General features: G+C 45.7%; 1 protein-coding gene across 1 annotated transcript in view; it reads right to left on the bottom strand.

The window, feature by feature from the left end:
• ptch1 (patched 1) overlaps positions 1–24,950 on the bottom strand; it is a 148,278-nt gene that overhangs the window by 12,688 nt on the left and 110,640 nt on the right. Inside the window, 3 exon segments of the mRNA XM_033972105.2 lie at positions 815–952; positions 14,614–14,894; positions 22,767–22,950. Coding sequence (XP_033827996.1) covers positions 815–952; positions 14,614–14,894; positions 22,767–22,950 — 603 coding nt within the window.

Genomic DNA, 24,950 nt, shown 5'->3' with positions numbered 1-24,950 from the left:
AAATTTGACCTCTCATATTTGAATTTTTTTGCGCATCGGATTTTCATTCAAGAAACTTGCAAAATGGTAAAAATGAACTAGACCCATGTTGGATTATAGTCTACTCTCCTGAATTTTTTTAAGTCACAAAATGTGGGTGTGGCCAGCCTGAAAAAACAACAACTTTTTTTTAAGTTTTAAATGGCCCGTAACTCAAACATGCAGTGTCATATTTTCAAGCATTAATATATACGTTTTGTTCAAAATCTTGATCTGAGTGCAAAGATATGCAATTTACACATGTCAAATATTACATTGCTCCACAGCGCCCCTTTTTGAAATTTTTAAAGGGTACGCAAAAAAAAAAAAAATTACTTTGTCACAAACATTTGAAATTTGGCATGGACATCCCTATTCCTATACTGAACAAAAAAGTCAATAACACCGTACCTCTATTTTTAAAGGTGTTGCCATGGCAACGTCCGACATATCTCATTGAAATGCATGGGTTTTGGTTAACTAGGATGAAAAATAATTACTGTCATAGACCATTGAAAGTTGCTACACATATTCCTCTCATACTGAACAAAAAAGCCAATGAAGACATACCTCTATTTCCAACCGTGCAGGCGTGACAATGTCATAAATGGTCTCATTGAAATGAATGGAGTAGTATTATTCATTCGCTGATTTTGGGGGGAGGAGCAATGTAAGCGGAAACAAAAGGCTGGATCTCCGCGGTGGCGTGTACCCCGCGGTCGCAAGGGGTGGCGAGGGCCTTTATCACTGCTTGCAGTTTTCATTTTCTTTACTATTACATGAAATGTGTACATACCAGCGCCACGTGAACTGTGAACTCCACTCCGATTCCCACAGATGCGATAAGGATGACCACAGGAACCGCACTCAGCTTAATACCCATCAGCCCCATGAAGCCGAACAACTCCACCGTCATCAGAGACAGCACCAGCACCTGCAGAACAAACAAGACAACCAGGTAACAATGTACAGATTAAGAAGGGTAAAGATGAACTGTAGAACTTTTCTAGAGGTATCCTGCTTGTCTCCTGGAATTCAGATTCAGAAAACTCCATTTGCAGCTCTACGGTCATGATTTACACTGCCTGGACAAAAAAAAAATCACCACCAAAAAAAAAGGTCACACACACTAATATTTCATTGGCCGCGTTTAGCTTTTGTTACGGCACAAATTCGCTGTGGCATTGTTTTGATAAACTTCTGCAATGTCACAAGATTTATTTCCACCCAGTGTTGTGTTAATTTTTCACCAAGATCTTGCATTGATGATTCTCCAGCACATCCCAAAGAATCTCAGTGGGGTTAAGGTCTGGACTCCAGCGGCCAATCCATGTGTGAAAATTATGTCTCATGCTCCTTGAACCACTCTTTCACAGTTTGAGCCCGATGAATCCTGGCATTGTCATCTTGGAATATGTCCATACCATCAGGGAAGAAAACATCCACTGATGGATTAACCTGGTCATTCAGTATATTCAGGTAGTCAGCTGACCTCATTCTTTGAGCACATACTGCTGAACCTAGACCTGACCAACTGCGGCAATCCCAACCTATTTGCTTAATTAAATTCAGGTGGCGACTTTATTTGGCCAAGCAGTGTATATAGATAATGACCATAGACCATAGAAATGGACTAAGTGAGCGTGACTTCACCCAGCTCCAGTGAAATGAAGCTCATCAAAGCTAGCAGTTATAAAAGGACAATTTGTAGCCGAGCTCCATATATGAAATGTGTTATTATAGCTACCAAAGAGCCAATCAGGTGCAAGGCTGTTTAAGGTAATGCCCCTTCCTGCCCACACCGCTGGTTTAGCAGGGATCGAGCACTTAGCAACAGGTTTGATTGACAGTGTTGCTAACGCTAGCGAGAGTGACCTTGGGGACCTTGCCTTGTCTGTTATTACTGGTAATGTTAAGAGTTGATGGAGCCAGAAGCGTACCCGTTTTCACTTCCTGTTTTGAACGTAGTGGCTAGCAGGTTAGCTATGCCCACTTATAACAGATTTTTTCCCATAGACTGTATATATAAGAGAGAGAGATAAGATAAGAAATGTGTGCAATTCATAAACAATGGGTCACAGCTGCGAATGTTCCACAGTTTGGCATTAAACTTGTCAGTCAAATACAGGTGTTTTTATTCCTCAAAAATACCTTGGAAAGCATGCATTCTTTGAGAGAGCAGGATTACCTCTCCATAGATCTGACCTGTAACTTAGCCTGGTAGTGTCACCTGATTATCTCTGTTACATAGACATGTTTAATGCCATATTGGGGAATAATCCAAACAAAGAAATAATATCTCCATGGAGACACCAGAAAACAAGCCTATAAATATCTTGAGGTTGAGGTTTAACTTTGCAACTCCTTTCATAATCTCCTTATTATAAACACAATGCTACCTTCAAAACAACATTTATGCTATTAGCTGGCATACTGCCCTCCTCGAGTACCACATACAAACTGCATTCCTTCATATAGGCTGAGTGTATGTGTGTGTTAAGAGGCTTTGGCAGGACAGGAGGTGGGAGTGAATACCATTATCAGCTGAGAGGTGTCCAGTTACATGGGGCCCGGGTTCTTTGAAGTGGGCTGAGGTGGGCCGGCTGAGTCCGACTGAGCTACAAACACTCGGAGCTGTGTGTCCTGGTGGAGGTATTTCTACACCCAAGTCCTGATAATGTAAAGCAAGGAGGTACACAAGCTAAAAGCTAGGGATGGATTGAGAGAATGAATGAATTCACTTTTGGGATTCAGAAATTAAATTTAATGTTTGATTTTGTTTTGATTAAAGATCCTATATTATGCACAGTGGACTCTTGTGAGCTTTAAGCCATGGTATTATCTGGAGTTGTGTTTTGTTTCATTCACACATGTGTGAGTAACCCTTTATTCTGTCTACATCTCCAAAGCTCAAAACGATCTGTTCCACCTTGTGATCCCATGCAACAGTAGTCTCATGACATCCCAAGGTGGCTTTTGTTTAGCAGAGATTGCCAAATCCAGGACTGAAATTATCTAAATGATTTTACTGAAGGTATATGGACTTTAAAAAAACAGCAGAGCGATTCCCATACTACCACTTGATGACATCACAAGGTGGAACAGAGTGTTTTCAGTTTGAGAGAAGAACAGTCAAAATGTGTGAATAAAACAAAACACAACTCCAGGTATGTTTGTGATGAGAAAACAACATTATAACAGAGATCAGAAAATTGCATAATGTGGGCCCTTTAAAATGCTGATATCCTTCTTTTTAATTAGCTATGTCCATTTATATATACAGTCAAAGGGACTACATATACATACAGGTTTCTAATGTAACACCTTTTGCATATAAGGGTGCAATCACACATGTGCAGGCTTGGTTCAGGTTTGGGGCCAGTTTGAGTCTTAATGTAAATTAGACCAGTCCTGGCTTAGTCCTGGTCTGGTTTTGGTCTTAGTTTAGTCACAGTTTAGCTATGATAATTGTGCAAAAGTAAACAGCCCAAAATCACGTTGTATGTTGTGAATTACAGACAGAATAAACAGACAGACTTGTTTGGAGAATAAGCCATGTTATTATCTGGAGTTGAGGTTTACTTTTCTGTGTTGGAGGCTGGGGTGGCCTGGATTTGCCCATCATAAAATATACCGGTACTCCACTAGTGAAGAAAACTGGAGTGCAGTTTAAGTCCCACACCTCACCCATTGCAAGTGTATATCTGGAAATAAACATGTCAGCTCGGTCCTTATTTGTGTGTATCTGTGGAAACTCTTGACCATTAAATATGACTTTATATAGGACAGTGAGAGGGAGTGGGTTGCCAGAGCAGCATTGTGTCCTCTCATTTATTTTAGGGTTGGTATCTGGGAGTGTTGGACTAGACTAAACAGACTGACCCTAACAAAACAGCCCAAGATAAACACTGGTGACTGGGGCTGTGATAACAAGGAGCAGTGCCTTCTCTGAGCTGAGACCACACAAATAAAGCAGGAAGCCATGGAGAGACTGTTACAAGATGTTAGTGTTCTGAAATTATAGTTTTGGATTTACCTGTAGTGAATACTGTTGGTTTAGTTTACTTTTTAAACTCTATGGCATAGCCTGTATTAAGAATTGAACTAAGTGAGTGTGTCATCACCCAAAGTGGTTGGCTCCAGTCAAATGAAGCTCACGGAGGCTAGCAGTTATGGAGGTGTCATGATCCGCACCGTCCGCTCCTAGTTTTCCTCCTGTCCTGCTCTTTCCCTCCCTCACCTGCCGGATCTGTGCTGGGCTCCTGGCTCCTCCTGCGCGCACCTGCAGCCCATCAGCGCAATCACCACCACCTGCTGTGTATAAGAGGAGCCAGGACTAGACACTCGGGGCGTGATCGTCGTCGTTCCTCCGTTCTGTCATTCCTCCGTTCTGTCATTCCTGTCGTTGTCTGCGGGATCCTACGTGTGTCTTCGCCTCCTGTCCTGTCTTGGTCTCCGGCTTGTTTCCCGCCACCTGCCCTGGCTCCCGCTTGCTGGATTACTCCTGCTCGGTCCTTCCTGTTCCCGCATCTTGTCCTGTCATGCTCCGGCCCTGGATGTCTCCTGCCCGCTCTGGACTACGTCCGTCTGGCCTGCCTCCCGCTCCCTGTCCCCTTTTGTGATTTACGAACTATTGACTATTAACTCTGCACTATTGTAAATAAACACCGTAAATCTGCCCTGAGTCTGCACTCTTTGGTCCGCTACACCCACCGTTACGACAGGAGGCAAATTTGGAGCCATAATTGGAATTCCAACCGCGAGTATCATATAATGCATCTTATTTATAAGCTCCTTTCAAAACACCCAAGGACACTGAACAAGATAAAATTGGATAAAAGACATACAAATACAATACAACATGAAAAAAACCTGATTGATAAAAGATGTGTGATTGGTTACAAGAGGTAGGACAGTCTGAACAGGTGAGTTTTGAGTCTGGATTTGAAGAGTGGAAGAGAGTCTAAGGTGTGGAGATCAGGAGGGAGAGAGTTCCAGAGCTGGGGGGGGGGGCAGAGCGGCTGAAAGTCTTGTTCCCCATGGTCACAAGTCGGGCAGAGGGTACAGTGAGCTGGAGAGAGGAGAAGCGGAGAGTGTGGGCAGGAGCAGCAATGTGGAGGAGGTCAGATATGTATGAAGGGGCTAAGTTGTGTATTGCTTTGAAGATGGTAATTAGTATTTTGAAGTTAATTATCTGTTTTATGGGGAGCCAGTGGGAGCTAATGGGAGTGACCTCGGGGAAAAAAGGCACCTGATATGTCTTTATTAATGTTCATATCTTGAGTTACGGACACAACAGCAAAATAAAAATACCAGGATTATGTAGAGCGGGTTATTAGGGTTAATTTTAAGATCAAAGTCACGAGTCTGACAGTAGCAGTTACAGAAAGGGGGCAACAATTTTTCAATGTAAAGTAAATTGGAGCCAGAGTCGGAAGCGCACCCATGCTCACTTCCTATTTGGAATGTATCGGCTAACAGGTTAGCTATGTCCATTTATATATACAGTCTATAATTAGGCTACATGCTTGCAACTTGTATGGCAGATTTTATATTTGATTTGATCATTTTCATTTTATTTTGTTTGGAAACTATTGCCATTGTGGCATCACAATTTGTATTGATCACGCTGGGGGTGTGCTACATGTGTGCTACACACTAGCAAAAACAGCCAAAATGTTTTTAGATCATCTGAAAACTCAAGAAAAAATACAAAATGGATTTAAACAGCACATTTTTAGGAGCCTGTGATCAATGTGAGCGTTCATGGTCCTGTTTAGGAGTTTGATTTTTAACAAAAAGCTGAGAGTGACGAACTGAAAAACTGTTGGCTAATGCTAGCTAGCTTGTGACTGTAATGTTATTGGAAAGGGACTTGTTTAACAGCACAAATTACCTCATCTGTTGTAAGATGTCTGTGTAATCTGTCAGTCGTCCAGGTCTGATCCATAGCAAAAGACAAAGTTTAAATCTGTCATCTGGACAAATCGTTGTAAGAATGAAGATGTTTCGCTGCTCATCCAAGCTGCTTCTTCAGTTCTAATGGACTGAAGAAGTGGCTTGGTTGTAAGAGTGAGCAGTCTCTCACTCTTACAACGCTTACAGCTAAGTCAGCGCAGTATATAACAGTTGATCAAATGGTTAGCTCCTGACACTAAAATGACTACAATACTACATATATCAAGAATCGTTCCTTATTTTCCTTCAAAACTGCACAATATTTGCCCAAAAAGATTTTCAGGGAAATGCCATAAGCCTCTCTAGTCTCTATTATGTCAGTACTGTGACGCTAACCGATATTATGAGTACATGTAATAAATCTGACCTTTTGGGGGGAAAATCGCCATATTTGTCAGCAGGAAAGATGTCTATAAAGATGTCAAAACAATATAAAAATGTAAATAAGCCATAAAACATGAAACAACTCCAGTAACTGCTAGGTCACCTCTGGTAAAGCCATTAAATCAGACCAATTCTGCACTTTTCAGAGCTTTTAACCATGTTGTAGTCGTTTTTTCTCATTAAGCCTTTGAACATTGTATTTGGAGGGTTTTAATGCTTGAGTAACCTTTAATCGCTTATTTTCAAGACACATTTTGTCGATTTACCCGTTTTCACCTCCACTGGTACAAGGCCACTACGCACTTCCTTCTCCAGTTTTATTTTATTAATTGATGATACTCGTAGGATTCAGCAGCATCGCATCGTTATTTTGGTACAAATGAAAAAAAAGGGCTGCTCGCTAGTGTGATTTGCGGCTACCACTTTGTTGCGCTCCCACTGGGCATTGCAGTTTTCTAACGTGGGAGCCTGTGGACTTGGTTCTTTTATTAAGTCGTTTTAGATGAATATGACAATTTAAAATGTGCAAATTATAACATGATCATCCATGGGTGTCAGAAATTATAACTACAGAGCACACACTAGTGGCTTTCTTTTTTTTTTTTTTTTTTTTTTTTATTTGTACTTCATTAAAGAAAATATTAAACATTACATCTCTCAGAACACAAACATCTATAATACCCCTTTTTCATTAATACCTCTCTTCATCACAACAGTTGTGCCCATGCAAGATATTCTAACATTGATTATTACTCTTCCTTTTCTTTTCTTTTTTCCAACAAATAAAACAATAAATGAGAACAAATGTAGCGTCAAACCAGGGTGTAAAAAAGAACATATCATTACATCACACATCGGGTAAGGAGAAGATAAAATTACGTAGAAAATTAAAATAAAGAAAATTCCGGATTTCAGGACTGTGCGGGCGTCCTCGGTCAGCCCTATATAAAGTCTGTTCTACTTTGTCTAATGTATTTTAGCCACTCCTTCCAAACTCTATTAAATTTGTCCACTTCCAGCCTAACCGAAGCAGTCACTTTCTCCATATTATAGATGTTGAGCATAACATCGACCCATTCTTCCACCCGAGGCACCAGATCTGTTCACCATCTTCTTGTGATTGCTTTTTTACTAGCCAATATCATTATTCTCATCATTTCATAATCTTCCTTTCTTCTCAAATTCAATATTTCAATTTTTCCTAGATACAAAATTTCAAAACTTAAAGGAATTTTAATATTCAATACTTCATCTATGACATTTTTTATAACCATCCAATACTGGATTATCAAAGGGCAACCCCAGTAGATGTGGAAGTGGTCTGCTTTATCGGCACCACAAGACCTCCAACATTTTGTGTCTGCATACTTTCTCTGTGCCGGGGTTAAGAAAAAACGTATTATAGTCTTCCATCCATACTCCCTCCAAACCCATGACCTGGTGGTTTTCCATTGATAAGAACTTATTCGTTCCCAATCCACTCCTAAAATTTTAATGTTTGCTTCCCTTTCCATCGTCCCTTCACATATTCTGTGGTGTCCGCTTTCAGATCCTCTAATGCTGTATACAATTTTGAAATAATTTTCCTACTTAACTCTGATTTAGAAGCATCTAGGATAATTTTCAAGACATCTATCTGCTGTAAATCAAAATTCATGCTTTTTTGTTTTAGATAATGCCTTAGCTGCAGGTATCTATGAAAATCCTGATTACCTAGATTGTAGGACTCTTTTAATTGCTGAAAACTCATCATATCACCTCTTTCAATTATTTATTATTATTATTATTATTTATTATATTATTATTTTACTGTCCGCATTGTTTTTGTGATCCCCTTCCAGTTTTCTCAAATCAGTTTGTAAGGATTTCAGCGCAGATTGTTTCATCCTTTTCAAGTATGCAGATTTAGCTATCAACTTTCCTCTTAATACCGCTTTACATGCATCCCATAACAAAGACGGAGATACCTCATCATTATCATTTTCTTCAATATATTCACAAATATCCTTTTCAATTTCATCTTTCATCTGACCATTAAGCAGGCTTGAATTCAGTCTCCAGACTGTTGTTTTCTTCTCAGTGTCCATGCATATCTTTAAGATTAAAGGGCAGTGATCAGCCCCTCCCCGAACCGCCACCTTAACGTGGTGGAGGGGTTTGAGCACCCGAATGATCCTGGGAGCTATGTTGTCGGGGGCTTCATGCCCCTGGTAGGGTCACCCATGGCAAACAGGTCCTGGGAGACGGGTCTGACTAAGAGCGGTTCAGAAGCCCATCATGGAGAGTAAAAGATCAAGGCCAGTTACGTCGCCCGGACTGGCGTTACCGGGGCCCCACCCTGGAGCCAGGCCTGGGGTGGGTGCTCGGCAGCGAGCGCCTGGTGGCCGGGCCTTTCCCCACGGGGCCCGGTCGGGCCCAGCCCGAAGAAACGACGTGGGGCCGTCCTCCCGTGGACCCACCACCTGCGGGAGGAGCCATGAGGGGCGGGTGCGGAGAGATCCGGGTAGCAGTCGAAGGCGGGGACCTCGACGACCGGATCTCCGGACATGGAGACTAGCTCTGGGGACATGGAATGTCACCTAGCTGGGGGGGAAGGAGCCTGAGCTTGTGCGGGAGGTTGAGCGTTACCGGCTAGATATAGTCGGCCTCACCTCCACGCACAGCTTGGGCTCTGGAACCCATCTTCTTGAGAGGGGTTGGACTCTCCATTTCTCTGGCGTTGCCCGCGGGGAGCGGCGGCGAGCTGGTGTGGGCTTGCTCATTGCCCCACAGCTCAGCCGCTGCGTGTTGGGGTTCACTCCGGTGAACGAGAGGGTCGCGTCCCTGCGCCTTCGGGTCGGGGACAGGTCTCTCACTGTTGTGTCGGCCTACGGGCCAAACAGCAGTGCAGAGTACCCGGCCTTCTTGGAGTCCCTGGGAGGGGTACTAGACAGTGCACCAACCGGGGACTCCGTTGTTCTCCTGGGGGACTTCAACGCCCATGTGGGTAATGACAGTGACACTTGGAGGGGCGTGATTGGGAGGAACGGCCTCCCCGATCTGAACCCGAGCGGTGTTTTGTTATTGGACTTCTGTGCTAGTCACAGCTTGTCCATAACAAACACCATGTTCGAGCACAAGGGTGTCCATCGGTGCACATGGCACCAGGACACTCTAGGTCGGAGGTCGATGATCGACTTTGTTGTCGTGTCATCTGACCTCCGACCGCGTGTCTTGGACACTCGGGTGAAGAGAGGGGCTGAGCTGTCAACTGATCACCACCTGGTGGTGAGTTGGATCCGCTGGCGGAGGAGGAAGCCGGACAGACCTGGCAGGCCCAAGCGTATTGTGAGGGTCTGCTGGGAACGTCTGGCGGAGCCCTCTGTCAGGGGGGTCTTCAACTCCCACCTCCGGGAGAACTTCTCCCTGATCCCGGGGGAGGTTGGAGACATGGACTCCGAGTGGGCCATGTTCTCCACCTCTATTGTTGATGCGGCTGCTCGTAGCTGTGGTCGTAAGGTCTGTGGTGCTTGTCGCGGCGGCAATCCCCGAACCCGGTGGTGGACACCGGAAGTAAGGGATGCCGTCAAGCTGAAGAAGGAGTCCTATCGAGCCTTGTTGGCTCGTGGGACTCCTGAGGCAGCTGATGAGTACCGGCAGGCCAAGCGTGCCGCGGCTCGGGCAGTCACAGAGGCAAAAACTCGGGGTTGGGAGGAGTTCGGGGAGGCCATGGAGGAGGACTATCGGACGGCCTCAAAGAGATTCTGGCAAACCGTCCGACGCCTCAGGAGGGGAAAGCAGTGCTTCACCAACACTGTTTACAGTGCGGGTGGAGAGCTGCTGACCTCGACTGGGGATGTTGTCGGGCGGTGGAAGGAATACTTTGAGGATCTCCTCAATCCCACTGTCACGTCTTCCGAGGAGGAAGCAGAAACTGGGGACCCAGAGGCGGACTCGTCCATCACCCTGGCTGAAGTCACTGAGGTGGTTGGCAAGCTCCTCGGTGGCAAGGCTCCGGGGGTGGATGAGATCCGTCCTGAGTACCTCAAGTCTCTGGATGTTGTGGGACTGTCTTGGCTGACACGTCTCTGCAACATCGCGTGGCGGTCGGGGACAGTACCTGTGGAATGGCAGACCGGGGTGGTGGTCCCTCTGTATAAAAAGGGGGACCGGAGGGTGTGTTCCAATTACAGGGGAATCACACTCCTCAGCCTTCCCGGTAAGGTCTATTCCAGGGTGCTGGAGAGGAGAATCCGACCGATAGTCGAACCTCGGATTCAGGAGGAGCAGTGTGGTTTTCTTCCTGGTCGTGGAACACTGGACCAGCTCTACACTCTCCATCGGGTCCTCGAGGGCTGATGGGAGTATGCCCAACCAGTCCACATGTGTTTTGTGGATCTGGAGAAGGCATTCGACCGTGTCCCTCGTGGTGTCCTTTGGGGGGTGCTCTGGGAGTATGGGGTCCGGGGCTCTTTGCTAAGGGCTGTCCGGTCCCTGTATGACCGGAGCAGGAGCTGTGTTCGCATTGCCGGCAGTAAGTCAGACCTGTTCCCAGTGCATGTTGGACTCCGCCAGGGCTGCCCTTTGTCACCGGTTCTGTTCATTATATTTATGGACAGAATTTCTAGGCGCAGCCAGGGGCCGGAGGGGGCCTGGTTTGGGAACCACATGATTTCATCTCTGCTGTTTGCAGATGATGTTGTCCTGATGGCTTCTTCGAGCCAGGACCTGCAGCAGGCACTGGGGCGGTTTGCAGCCGAGTGTGAAGTGGCTGGGATGAGAATCAGCTCCTCCAAATCCGAGGCCATGGTTCTCGACCGGAAAAAGGTGGTTTGCTCTCTCCGGGTGGGTGGTGAGTCTCTGCCCCAAGTGGAGGAGTTCAAGTATCTCGGGGTCTTGTTCACGAGTGAGGGAAGGATGGAGCGTGAGATTGACAGGCGGATCGGTGCAGCGTCTGCAGTGATGCGGTCGCTGTATCGGTCCGTTGTGGTAAAGAAGGAGCTGAGCCGGAAGGCGAAGCTCTCGATTTACCGGTCAATCTACGTTCCTACCCTCACCTATGGTCATGAGCTTTGGGTAATGACCGAAAGGACAAGATCGCGGATACAAGCGGCTGAAATGGGCTTCCTCCGCAGAGTGGCCGGGCGCACCCTTAGGGATAGGGTGAGGAGCTCGGTCACACGGGAGGAGCTCGGAGTAGAGCCGCTGCTCCTACACGTTGAGAGGAACCAGCTGAGGTGGCTCGGGCATCTGCTCAGGATGCCTCCTGGACGCCTCCCTAGGGAGGTGTTCTGGGCATGTCCCACCGGGAGGAGGCCCCGGGGAAGACCCAGGACACGCTGGAGGGACTATGTCTCTCGGCTGGCCTGGGAACGCCTTGGGGTCCCACCGGAGGAGCTGGAGGACGTGTCCGGGGTGAGGGAAGTCTGGGAGTCCCTGCTTAGACTGCTGCCCCCGCGACCCGGCCCCGGATAAGCGGAAGAAAATGGATGGATGGATGGGCAGTGATCAGATAAATCCATCACTCCAATATGACAGCTTTTTATCCTGTATCGATCCTGTCTGTGTCCTAAAAAGTAATCAATCCTTGAGTACAGAGAATGAGGTGCGGAGTAATATGTATATTCTCTTTTCAACGGGTGAAGTTCCCTCCATATGTCTAAAATCCCAAGATCTGACATCAGTTTAGAAATTCTTTTACCAGTAGTATTTTTTAGTTGAGCTTTCCCAGAGGAGTCAAGCCGTGGGTCGAGCCTCTGGTTAAGGTCGCCCCCCCCCCCCCAGTCAGCACCCCCTCGCTCTCTGTTGTCACCAAATCAAAAATATGTTTTAAAAAAACTCAATCTGAGCCCGGAGGGGCATAAATATTTACCAGAGTAACCAGTATTCCCTCTAGTCTACCCGTCACTAGGATATATCGACCCTCCGCGTCCTTTATTGTTTTTAGCATTTCAAAACTAATTCTGTTGGATATCAGTATACACACGCCTCTCCTATGCCCTGCCCCATAGGAGGAGGAAAATTCCTGGTTATAACCATATCTCTTCAATTTTTCATGCTCTTTATCATTCATGAGTGTCTCCTGCAGGAGCAAAACCTCCACCCCCTCTTTCTTCATTTTACTCAATACCTTGCTCCTCTTAATTGGACTAAGCAGACCATTCACATTATAGGAAACTACTGTAAGTTGACTATTCATTGATGTAATTTTGTACGGTTTTACTTTGTTCTACTCCCTGCGCTACAAGTGAAGAGAACAATATTTTAAGCAAAATAACTTTGAAAAACATACTATCAGGACTTCCAAACACGAGGTCCGAGATTTAACCTTTTTAGAGCAAGCTCCCAGCTCTAAGGGATAACCCCTATTCCCAACCGGTAGGGGGCCCTCTTGGCCACTTTTGGCCCTGTTCATTTCTCACCGTATTTTATTATTACTTTTAATTTTTATTTTCTTCTGTTGATTTGTTAGGAGGACGAAAAGAAAAATGTCCCCGACTGAAAATTATGCAAGACAAAAAACTCTCAAATGTCCCTATACACAGCTTGTACCCTGAAATATCAAAATCAGACTTATCTTACATTAGTCCCTTTTTTTTTCCTTTAGATGGAGACTCCTGTTGTTCTGGTAGCTCCCTCACTAGTCCTCCTCCCCGCTTCTTCTGTAATTGAAGGCCTTTAGTTTCTGCTTGTACCCCAGAGATGAAACCTGGTCCAGCCTGTCTGCTTCGTGTGCGGAGCGCCACATCTGACCAAAAATCCTCCCAATCGGGTCCTCCGCAGGCTTGACAATGCGCACTTGTAGCCCTCTTGTAGCCATGTCTTTCGTTGCTTCTGTTGCTGTATTATACATGTGGGTCTCTCCTTCATAGAAAACACGAAGTTTTGCCGGAAAAGGTGTTTGAAATCGTATTTTTTTCTCTTTTAACACCCTCTTTGCTTCAGTGTATTCCTTCCTTTTCTTCATTACTTCTGGTGCATAATCATGGTCCACATAAACCCACTGCTCCTCGTATAGGAAGCCCCTTTTCTCCCATGCCTTCTTGATTACTTCTTCTTTGGTCTTATAATTTGAGAGCTTCACAATAATAGAATAATAATAGATTTTCCCTGAGTAGTGCCCCCACGAATGCTCCAACTGACACCGCTCCGTTCTCGGCCTTCTTGATCAATCAGTCGCTCCTCCAGCCTTTTCTGTAGTTTGATCAACTCACATGTCGCCCCCTCGATGCACTGGACGCGCTCTTCCGCGCTCACGATACGTCTTTCTGCTTCGTCTATCCTGCCATTAGCCTTTTTTATTTCTTCTCGTATGTTTTTAAGGTTTTCCACGGTTTCCCGACGGAAATCTCTTATCTCCCGTAAGACAGCCTCCAACTCTGACATTTTCTTCTCCTCCTGTGTTCTTTGGGGGGAGTCCTGCGTTAGCATGCCAGCCTCTGCGCCAGCTAGCTTAGCTTAACTTAGCTTAGCTTAGCTTGTTCCTCGCTCTCGTCCGTGTTTACTTCAGGATTGGATTTTTTCGTTTTGCCTCTTGTCATCATACAGGCCACCGATATTTCCGTGATATCTTCTCGTTTCACCTCAGAGTTTGATCATATGGGCCTTTTACAACTTATTGTCGGGGAGCTATGTTTTTACGCTGTCGCCATGTTCAAGTTCCAACCGGAAGTCCACTAGTGGCTTTCTATAAAGTTACAATATATAATTTTCGAACAAGCAGTACTATTTTTCTTAAAGGTCCCATATTGCACTATTCTCTGATCTATGTTGTTTCCTCATCACATACCTAGAGTTGTGTTGTTTCATTCACATATGTTTAACACATAAAGCCTGAATATTTAAGATGCGTTCTTCTCTCAAACAGAAAACACTCTGTTCCATCTTGTGATGTCATGTAGTAATACAAGAAGTGCTCCACTGTGTTTTTAAACTCCATACATCTTCAATAAAATCATTTGGATGATTTCAGCCCTGGAATTATGAATCTCTTTTGAACTAAATGCAAAAGGTAGCTGTTAACTTGAAAACTACCACTTTATGACATCACAAGGTGGGTCAAAGCATTCTGGGCTTTGGAGATGTAGACAGACAAATAATAAAGGGTTACTCAAACATGTGAACAAAACAATACATAACTCCGGGTATGGTTTTGAGGAAGTAACAGCATTATAACATTGCTTAAAGCTCACAAAAGTCAATTTTGTGTCATATAGAACCTTTAATCTAGCTGTTTGCTTAGGTCCATCATTCGTTCATTCTTGTTTTACTCACAATGACTCCTGCAGTCCACGGATTGAGCAGGAACAGAGCACAGACAAGGAAGGTGCAGGCTAACACCACGCTGATGGAGAGGAGGAGCCAGTGTCGTAGGGTGACGTACTGCTCCCAGAAGAGGAAGGGGTAACCGTTGGGGTAGGAGGCCAGGCCCTGCAGGCTGTAGTTACTGCAGATGGACCGCACACTCTCGATGGCCTCCACAAACTCAGGCGTCTCTCGGAGCCCGTTGAGGTAGAAGGGGAACTGTGCATATTCAATGGGTTCAGCGGCCGGGACTGAGCACACAAAACAAGATATGTGTTAGAGTTAATGTCATAGCAGTCATATTCATTCTTACAGGTTTAGATAAACATCTTGGGTTTTGGCTTGACAAAAACTTTTCTTTAACTTTAATGATGATGATTTAACGATTTTACATTTTTATTGAAGTTTTTCAGCATAATAGTTGGTAATAACCTCATATATATGCGTCATCAATATAGCTTAACAGAAACAAAAAAAACAAAACAAAAACAAATAATACATAAAATCTGAATATATAAAAAATAAAATAATAAAGCAATGAAAATAAACACACAGACAAATGATAATAAATAATAATAAAACAAAAATGGGGGTGGGGTCAGGTGGCACACTCTATACTGGCAAATTCACATGTTTGTCAAAGTATTCCAGAAGTACATTGAAATACAGAAAAGAAATTGTGAGACAACCTTTGTTTCTAGCAGTTAATAAAGTTCGAGGCTAGCAGTTATAGGGGCCAATATGGAGCCCAGTTCTATATTTGGTTGCTAAGGTACTCGCAGTCACAATTCCAAAGAACCAATCTGGAGCTTGGTTGTTGAAGGGAAAGGCCTTTCCCACCTGCAATGCTGGTTTGACAGGGGGGCAGGCGCTTAACAACTCTGCCAATCAAACCTGTTGCTAATGCTAGCAGGAGCACCTCGGGGAAAGAAGGGGCCAGATTTGTTTTTTATTACTATTCATATCTTGATTTGAAAGAGCAGATTAATATGAACGTTTTAAGATGAAAATGATGAGCGTGACAGCAGCAGTTACAGAAAGAGGGGCCACAGTTATCTGAGGTAAAGTAAACTGGAGCCAGTCAGTGGAGTCAGTGGAGCTGGAAGTGTACCCATGCTCACTTCCTATTTGGAACGTGGAAGCTAGCAGTTAGCTATGTCCATTTAGAGATACAATCTATGGCTATTTTTTAATTCTAGGATCTCGCAACACAAAGTGAGGACAGTTTGCATTCTTGGATTATCTGCTTGAGAATCATGTTTTTTTTGTTTGTTTGTTTTTGTAATTGTGAATAAAGCTCTAAATACCCCATAATATTTGAACCTCTTAATCTATGTGTTAGGATATTTTTGTATATAATAACCCATCAGACCTCATTAAAAACTCTTAAGACACAAAAACATGTGTATGTAGAATAGTACACATTGGTCCAGTTTTCTTTTATCACAATATAAAGATAAAATTAAAACCTGTTTTGAAAAGATTTTGCCAAATGATTTCCTGTCTGGATGTGTTTTATATTATTTCAGAACAAATGAAGATTGCTGATCAGATAAACACTGCACTAACAACAGGATCATGTAGAGAGGGTTAATATGAACATTTTAAGACCAAAATGATGAGCCTAACAGAAACAGTTACAGAGAGATGGCCCACAGTTTTTCAATGTAAAGTGAATTGGAGCCAGAGTCTATGGAGGTGAGAGCGCACCCATGTTCACTTCCTATTTGGGACATGGCAGCTAGAAGGTTAGCAATTTATTCAATCATTAATTTATTCATTTATTTATTTATACAGAGTGACCTTTACTGTTATTATTATAACTTGCCTGTAAAGATAAAATGTCTGCTTTTGGTCTTGGATTTTGTAAATTTGGTTTTGTAAATTTCTCCAAAAATGCGACATAGTCCAGTGTGACTTATTTATATTTTTTTCTTCATTATTACACATTTTTTTCGCTAATGCGACTTGTAAAATATTCTGGAGTAATAGTTATAGTATAGTTCTTTTGGGCCACCCCTACTTCCAACAAGTAATAGGAGCCATGCTGAATTCTGATTTCTAAGCTTGGCACTTCAGTGTGTGTGAGAAGCTGGTCTTGTTTTGGTTTCTGCTCCACACGGCCTGCGGGGTCAGACAGGAGCACTCGCTGACATGTTTTGGCCCTTTATAATTAGGATAATCTCTGGCTCCCGTCCAAAAATCTCCGCTCTGGGGGGCTTAGGCACAGCCAGAAACTTCACGCTCCTGATCCAATCACATCCTTGCTCTGTTATAAAGTACTTCCTGCTTGTTATCCAATTGAGCACCCCACTTAAACCCAGTCGCTACTTGTTAACCAATCATTTTCCTTGCAAACACGGCACTTTCTGATTTGTACCTGGCTGGATTCAAACAAGAATATGTTTTTTTTTGGGAGGTACAGCAGCAAGTATGTGGTATGGAAATGAAAACAGGGTGAGCGAAGTGAATGGGGTCAGTGATAATGTGTATGTAAATGTGTGTATGTGTGCAGATGTGTGGGTGAGTTTGTATGTGTGTGCATGTGTAAATGTGAGTATGTGCATATGTGTGCCTATGTGTAGTGTAGTGTGCATGCGCATGTGTAGTGTGCATGTGCGTGTGTGTATGCTTGGGCATAGGTGTCCATGTGCATATGTATGCGTGTGTGCATGTGTGTGTATGGGTGCGTGTGTGTTCTTGTATATGTGTGTGTGCGTGAGGTATGTCCGTGGGTGTATAAATGTGCATGTGTGCATGTGATACGAGGGCCCCTCATGTGCATGTGTGCGTGTGATACAGTAGACACGATTATAGCGTTCTCCGGAGGTACCTTTCGGAAAGCCACAGTGTGTTGTGTATTTGGGCTCTGGCTCTGAAACCTGAACTCACACAACTATATATTAAAGATACTGCAGAGGTCTACAGTGGTGTAGCCACCACCTCACAGACCACCTCACAGACAGCCTCATAGACAGCCTCATAGACCGCCTCATAGACTGCCTAAAATGGATGATCTGTAGATCGCCTCACATGGATGGTCTGCAGATTGCCTCACAGACCACCTCACAGACCGCCTTACAGATCAGACCGCTTCACACATCAGACTGTCTCACAGAGCACTTCACAGATCGCTTCAGACTGCCTCACAGACCGCCACACAGAGTGCCACACAGCCCACCTCACAGATCAGACTGCCTCAAAGACGGTCTGCAGATTGCCTCACAGACCGCCTCAAATGGATGGTCTGCAGATCGCCTCATAGTTTGCCTCATATGGATGGTCTGTATATTGCCTCACAAATCGCCTCAAACGGATGGTCTGCAGATTGTCTCATAGATCAGCTTGCCTCACAGATCAAAAAGCTTCACAGACCGCTTCAGAGACTGCCTCACAGAACGCCTCACAGATCAGACCACCTCACAGATTGCCTCACAGACCAACTCCCAGATTAGATCACCTCACAGACTGCCTCACATGGATGGTCTGCAGATAACCTCACAGACCGCCTCACAAATCACCTCACAGATCGCATCAGACCTCCTCACACGGATGGTCTGCAGATCACCTCACAGACCACTTCATGGACCGCTTCATGGACCGCCTCACAGACTGCCTCACAGATCAGATTGCATCACAGATCAGACTGCATCACAGATCAGACTGCATCACAGATCGTCTCACAGACCACCTCACAGATTTCCTCACAGACTGCCTCACATGGATGGACTGCAGATCACTTCACAGATCGGACTGCTTCACAGACCACTTCACAGACCGCCTCACAGATCAGACCGCTTCACAGACCGCTTCACAGACCGCTTCACAGACCGCTTCACAGACCGCTTCACAGACCGCTTCACAGACCGCTTCACAGACCACTTCACAGACCACTTCACAGACGGCGTCACAGATCTTGTACAGAATTTCACATCAAATGTAACGTTGGTGCCATACGCTCTGTGTGTTTGTGTGAAATATGCTACATCATAACTTTCCCTGATTCAAATACATTTATAAACAAACCTGTAGAACATGTGACATTGTTTGTTTAGGAGTTCTGACCCAGGCTAATGGGCAGAACAAGTGACCACATCATTCAAAACAGAAGTAGTAAAGTACAGATACTTAAAATGCCTACTTAAGTAGATGGATACTTTTCACTTTTACCTTACTACATTACACTACCAGGTATTTGTACTTTCTACTCCACTAGATTTTTGTACTGGACTGAAAAGTAAAAGTATTTTTTTATTATTGTGTGAGACCTGCTGAAAAGGCTGAGGGTTTATTTTTAACACATTTGTAATTTGAGCAAATAAAAATATAGAAATAAAACTGAAAAAAAACCCCAAACAATTCAGTTGTTTCTGTTAACCAAAATTCAGCACAAATCGTTATGAAAATCCCTATATTTGAAGCCTCCAAATCTGCGTGAAATACTTTAGAAATACCCCTCCCTGAACCGCCACCTTAACGTGGTGGAGGGGTTTGAGCACCCGAATGATCTTGGGAGCTATGTTGTCGGGGGCTTCATGCCCCTGGTAGGGTCACCCATGGCAAACAGGTCCTGGGAGACGGGTCTGACTAAGAGCCGTTCAGAAGCCCATCATGAAGGAAAAAACATCAAGGCCGTTTATGTCGCCTGGACTGGCATTACCGGGGCCCCACCCTGGAGCCAGGCCTGGGGTGAGTGCTCGGCAGTGAGCGCCTGGTGGCCCACGGGGCCCGGCCGGGCCCAGCCCGAAGAAACGACGTGGGGCCATCCTCCCGTGGACCCACAACCTGCGAGAGGAGCCATGAGGGGCGGGTGCAGAGAGATCTGGGCGGCAGTCGAAGGCAGGGACCTCGACGACCAGATCTCCGGACATGAAGACTAGCTCTGGGGACATGGAATGTCACCTCGCTGGGGTGGGGTGGGGGGGAGCCTGAGCTTGTGCGGGAGATTGAGCGTTACCGGCTAGATATAGTCGGCCTCACCTCCACGCACAGCTTGGGCTCTGGAACCCAACTTCTTGAGAGGGGTTGGACTCTCCATTTCTCTGGCGTTGCGGCGGCGAGCTGGTGTGGGCTTGCTCATTGCCCCACAGCTCAGCCGCCACGTGTTGGAGTTCACCCTGGTGAACGAGAGGGTCGCGTCCCTGCGCGTCCGGGTGGGGACAGGTGTCTCACTGTTGTGTCGGCCTACGGGCCAAACAGCAGTGCGGAGTAGCCAGCCTTCTTGGAGTCCCCGGGAGGGGTACTAGACAGTGCACCAACTGGGGACTCCATTGTTTTGCTGGGGGACTTCAACGCCCATGTGGGTAATGACAGTGACACTTGGAGGGGCGTGATTGGGAGGAACGGCCTCCCCGATCTGAACCCGAGCGGTGTTTTGTTATTGGACTTCTGTGCTAGTCACAGCTTGTCCATAACAAACACCATGTTCGAGCACAAGGGTGTCCATCGGTGCACGTGACACCAGGACACTCTAGGTTGGAGGTTGATGATCGACTTTGTTGTTGTGTCATCTGACCTCCGACCGTGTGTCTTGGACACTCGGGTGAAGAGAGGGGCCGAGCTGTCAACTGATCACCACCTGGTGGTGAGTTGGATCCGCTGGCGGAGGAGGAAGCCGGACAGGCCTGGCAGGCCAAAGCGCATCGTGAGGGTCTGCTGGGAACGTCTGGCGGAGCCCTTCAACTCCCACCTCCGGGAGAGCTTCTCCTTGATCCCGAGGGAGGCTGGGGACATGGACTCTGAGTGGGCCATGTTCTCCACCTCTATTGTCGATGCGGCTGCTCGTAGTTGTGGTCGTAAGGTCTGCGGTCCTTGTCGCGGCGGCAATCCCCGAACCCGGTGGTGGACACCGGAAGTAACGGATGCCGTCAAGCTGAAGAAGGAGTCCTATCGAGCCTTGTTGGCTCGTGGGACTCCTGAGGCAGCCGATGAGTACCGGCGGGCCAAGCGTGCCATGGCTAGTGCAGTCACAGAGGCAAAAACCCGGGGTTGGGAGGAGTTCGGGAAGGCCACGGAGGAGGACTATCGGACGGCTTCAAAGAAACTCTGGCAAACCATCCGACGCCTCAGGAGGGGGAAGCAGTGCTTCACCAACACTGTTTACAGTGCGGGTGGAGAGCTGCTGACCTCGACCGGGGATGTTGTCGGGCGGTGGAAGGAATACTTTGAGGATCTCCTCAATCCCACTGTCACATCTTCCGAGGAGGAAGCAAAAACTGGGGACCCCGAGGCGGACTCGTCCATCACCCTGGCTGAAGTCACTGAGGTGGTTGACAAGCTCCTCGGTGGCAAGGCTCCGGGGGTGGATGAGATCTGTCCTGAGTACCTCAAGTCTCTGGATGTTGTGGGGCTGTCTTGGCTGACACGTCTCTGCAACATCGCGTGGCGGTCGGGGACAGTACCTGTGGAATGGCAGACCGGGGTGGTGGTCCCTCTGTATAAGAAGGGGGACCGGAGGGTGTGTTCCAATTACAGGGGAATCACACTCCTCAGCCTTCCCGGTAAGGTCTATTCCAGGGTACTGGAGAGGAGAATCCGACCGATAGTTGAACCTCGGATTCAGGAGGAGCAGTGTGGTTTTCGTCCTGGTCGCCGAACACTGGACCAGCTCTATACTCTCCATCGGGTCCTCGAGGGTTCATGGGAGTTTGCCCAACCAGTCCACATGTGCTTTGTGGATCTGGAGAAGGCATTCGACCGTGTCCCTCGCGGTGTCCTTTGGGGGGTGCTCTGGGAGTATGGGGTCCGGAGCCCAAAGGCAAAGCTCTCAATTTACCGGTCAATCTACGTTCCTACCCTCACCTATGGTCACAAGCTCTGGGTAATGACCGAAAGGACAAGGTCGTGGATACAAGCGGCTGAAATGGGTTTCCTCTGCAGGGTGGCCGGGTGCACCCTTAGTTATAGGGTGAGGAGCTCGGTCACACGGGAGGAGCTGCTCCTACACATTGAGAGGAACCAGCTGAGGTGGCTCGGGCATCTGCTCAGAATGCCTCCTGGACGTCTCCCTAGGGAGGTGTTCTGGGCATGTCCCACCGGGAGGAGGCCCCGGGGAAGACCCAGGACACGCTGGAGGGACTATGTCTCTTGGCTGGCCTGGGAACGCCTTGGGGTCCCACCGGAGGAGCTGGAGGACGTGTCTGGGGTGAGGGAAGTCTGGGAGTCCCTGCTTAGACTGCTGCCCCCGCGACCCGGCCCCGGATAAGCGGAAGAAAATGGATGGATGGATGGATGGATACTTTAGAAATATTTTATATCTAATTTAAGTTTTATCTCATTTAAGTACATTTTTTCTCTTATGTAAAATAATTTTTAATTCTCTTACATAAGTACATTTGTGATGTGACATTTTTTCTTTGGAGTTTTTAAGTAACAAAACTGAGTGCCTTTTCCACCTCTGTATTTAATATATAGTTTTTGTTTTAATAGACTGAAATAATAGCTGTATTACTCTGTCCCATTTTAATAAGTTTTCAAGACACAAAGCAAACACTCATTATGCAGTCAGATGCAAACCGTCCAACAAAAACTTGTCCCAGTGTCCCACTAGCCAAAGCCATAGACCTCATATATAAATGGACAAAGCTAACCTGGTAGCCGCTGCTTTCCAAACAGGAAGTGAACATGGGGGCACTTCTGGTTCCATCAACTCTGGCTCCAATTCACTTTCTAATTGAAAAATTGTGGCATCTCTTTCTGTAACTGCTGCCATTAGCCTCGTCATTTTGGTCTTAAAATGTTCGTATTAATTCGCTCTCTTTGATCCTGGTATTCTTATTTTGCTATTGTGATATGAACATTAATAACGGACACATCAGGAGCGTTCTTTCCCTAAGGTTGCTTGTTAGCATCAGCAACGCTGTAAATCCAACCTGTTGCTAAGTGCCCGCTTTCTGCTAACTACCAATGCGGGCTGGAAGGGGTGTTACCTTCACCAGCCTCGCTCCAGATTAGCTCTTTGGTTGCTATGATGCCAAAATATGGAATTCCAAACTTGGAAGATAGCTCCAAATTGGCCCCTATAACTGCTAGCCTTGATGAGCTTCATTTGACTAGAGCTGAATGCTATGGGTGACTTCACACTCAGTCCTATACAGTCTATGGTCAAAGCGGCCGTGACTTACTGCTGAGGCGTGTTTCAGGCATGGAGTCGGTACGGTCGTGGATCCACTCGGGAGGGTGGGGTCGGAGGTTGGCCTGGGACGCGGCGTAGGCCACTGGATCGTTGCTGACCCAAGCTGTTAGGTAGATGTAAAAGGCTCTGGGGTTGATTATGCCATCCGCGTCTACCAGCCTCTGCCATTTCAGCTGGAAAGTAAAACAGAAATAATTTAATAACACAACAAAACCACGATTAAAGATGTATTATGTAACTTTTCTGGTAGGGACACAATACTGTCTCCATGGAGATGTTATTGTTTTATCTGGAGTTCCACAAGGGCATTAAAAGTCCTGTATCACATTTTCCCCATTTGTTTGGAGCAGTATTTGTCTTGCCCAAGTGCAGAAATTTGTATAAGCAGCTCTTGAGGTCAAAATAAGTCTATATCTAATTAGCATTTTATTGTCTAGCAATCAAGAAGTGTGCATTAGCATGCTAGTTTTTGTCATGGCAAAACTTCGCATTGCTACTAATCTCATCATCATGAATAAATAGACATGGAGTAATTAATTTGGAAAATGGAGTGCTCGAGGAGAGGTTAAACTTGATATTGTGGCCTCTGTTGTATACACTGGACGAGGAGGTGTACTGTGGCCAGGTCAAACTCAAACAGGTGAGTTGAAAATATTTGCTTGCCGCTCTTTCCAACCAAAGGAAAATCAACAGAGCCAACACTGGGACCATTCCGAAAATTCCCACTCTGGTCGGAGCAGCTTCCCGGAATTATCATGCCACATTAAAACATGGAAAGTGTTGAATCAGCCTCTCCCTTTACATGCAGCAGATAGAGCGGGGCCAAGCTCACATCGCAGCCCCTGACTGCTCTGAAGTGTTTGGATGGAGGGCGCCACTTCCTGACTGCTCAGAGCTGTTTGCCTGGAGGGCACGGTCTCGTGACTACTCCGAGAAGTTTGGATAGAGGGCGCTGTCTCCTGACTGCTCAGAGCACTTTGGATAGGGGGCACCAACTCCTGATTGATCCGAGCAGTGTGGACAGAGGGAACCGCCTCCTGACTCCTCCAAGCTGTTTGTACAGACAGCACTGTCTCCAGACCGCTCCGAGCTGTTTGGACGGAGAGCACTGTGACCTGCCCACTCCAAGTAGTTTGAATGGAAGGCGCCATCTCCTGACTGCTCCGAGCAGTTTGGATAGGGGGGTCCTGTCTCTTGGCCGCTCCGAGCAGTTTGGATAGAGGTTGTTGCCTCATGATTGATCTGAGCAGTTTGGACAGAGGGGGCTGCTTCCTGACCGCTCCAAGCTGTTTGGATGTGGGTGCCGCCTCCTAACTAAGCCGAGCAGTTTGGAGAGAGGGCGCCGGCTCCTGACAGCTCTGAACAGTTTGGATAGAGGGTGCTGTGTGACCTCTTCTTTTCTTTCTCTTTTTCATGCAGTAGTGCTGAGTGTATGCTTGGAATCAGACTTAACTATTTAATACGGCTATCCATGGGTTTTGAATGAAAATGTGAAAAATTAGCACCATTGCTGTAGCAATTAATTCAAAACAAAAGAATGTGTGTTTACAACCTTATCCAAAATTTGAAGTAAATATGATTTTCAGCTAGACATGGGTTTCAGAATAATTTTGCACTTGTTGCCAGGGCAAATAACTTGTAAAAACTAAATATTATTTCTTTGGGATGGCAAAAAAGTACTCAAAATGGTGCCTATGAATGAAAAAAAACATGAATAGGTTCAACTCAAGCTGATTTGGCATTTTTACATGGGCCTTTTATGTCTTACTCAAACGTGTGAATAAATCAAAACACAACTCCAGGTATGATTTTGAGGAGGTAACAGCACTATAACATAGCTTAAAGCTCAAAAGAGTCATTGATTTATAATATAGGAGCTTTAACACACTCGGGTTAAATCTTAAATGGTCCATATTAAACTATTTTCTGATCTGTTTTAATGTTGTTTCCTCATCACAAAGATACCTTAAGTTGTGTTTTTTTCACACGTTTAACACACAAACCCTGCATATTTACACTGAATTATTCTCTCAAACTTAAGATAAGATATGCCTTTATTGGTCCCACAGTGGGGAATAAAACACACTGTTCCACTTTGTGATGTCACGTGGAAATACAAGAAGTGTTTTTTTAAACTCCACACACCTTCACTAAAATCATTTGGGTTATTTCA

Source organism: Periophthalmus magnuspinnatus, chromosome 9 (assembly GCF_009829125.3).
Source record: "Periophthalmus magnuspinnatus isolate fPerMag1 chromosome 9, fPerMag1.2.pri, whole genome shotgun sequence".
NCBI lineage: Eukaryota > Metazoa > Chordata > Actinopteri > Gobiiformes > Gobiidae > Periophthalmus > Periophthalmus magnuspinnatus.
Note: the sequence above shows the minus strand (reverse complement) of the source record. Positions and strands in the feature narration are given on the sequence as shown.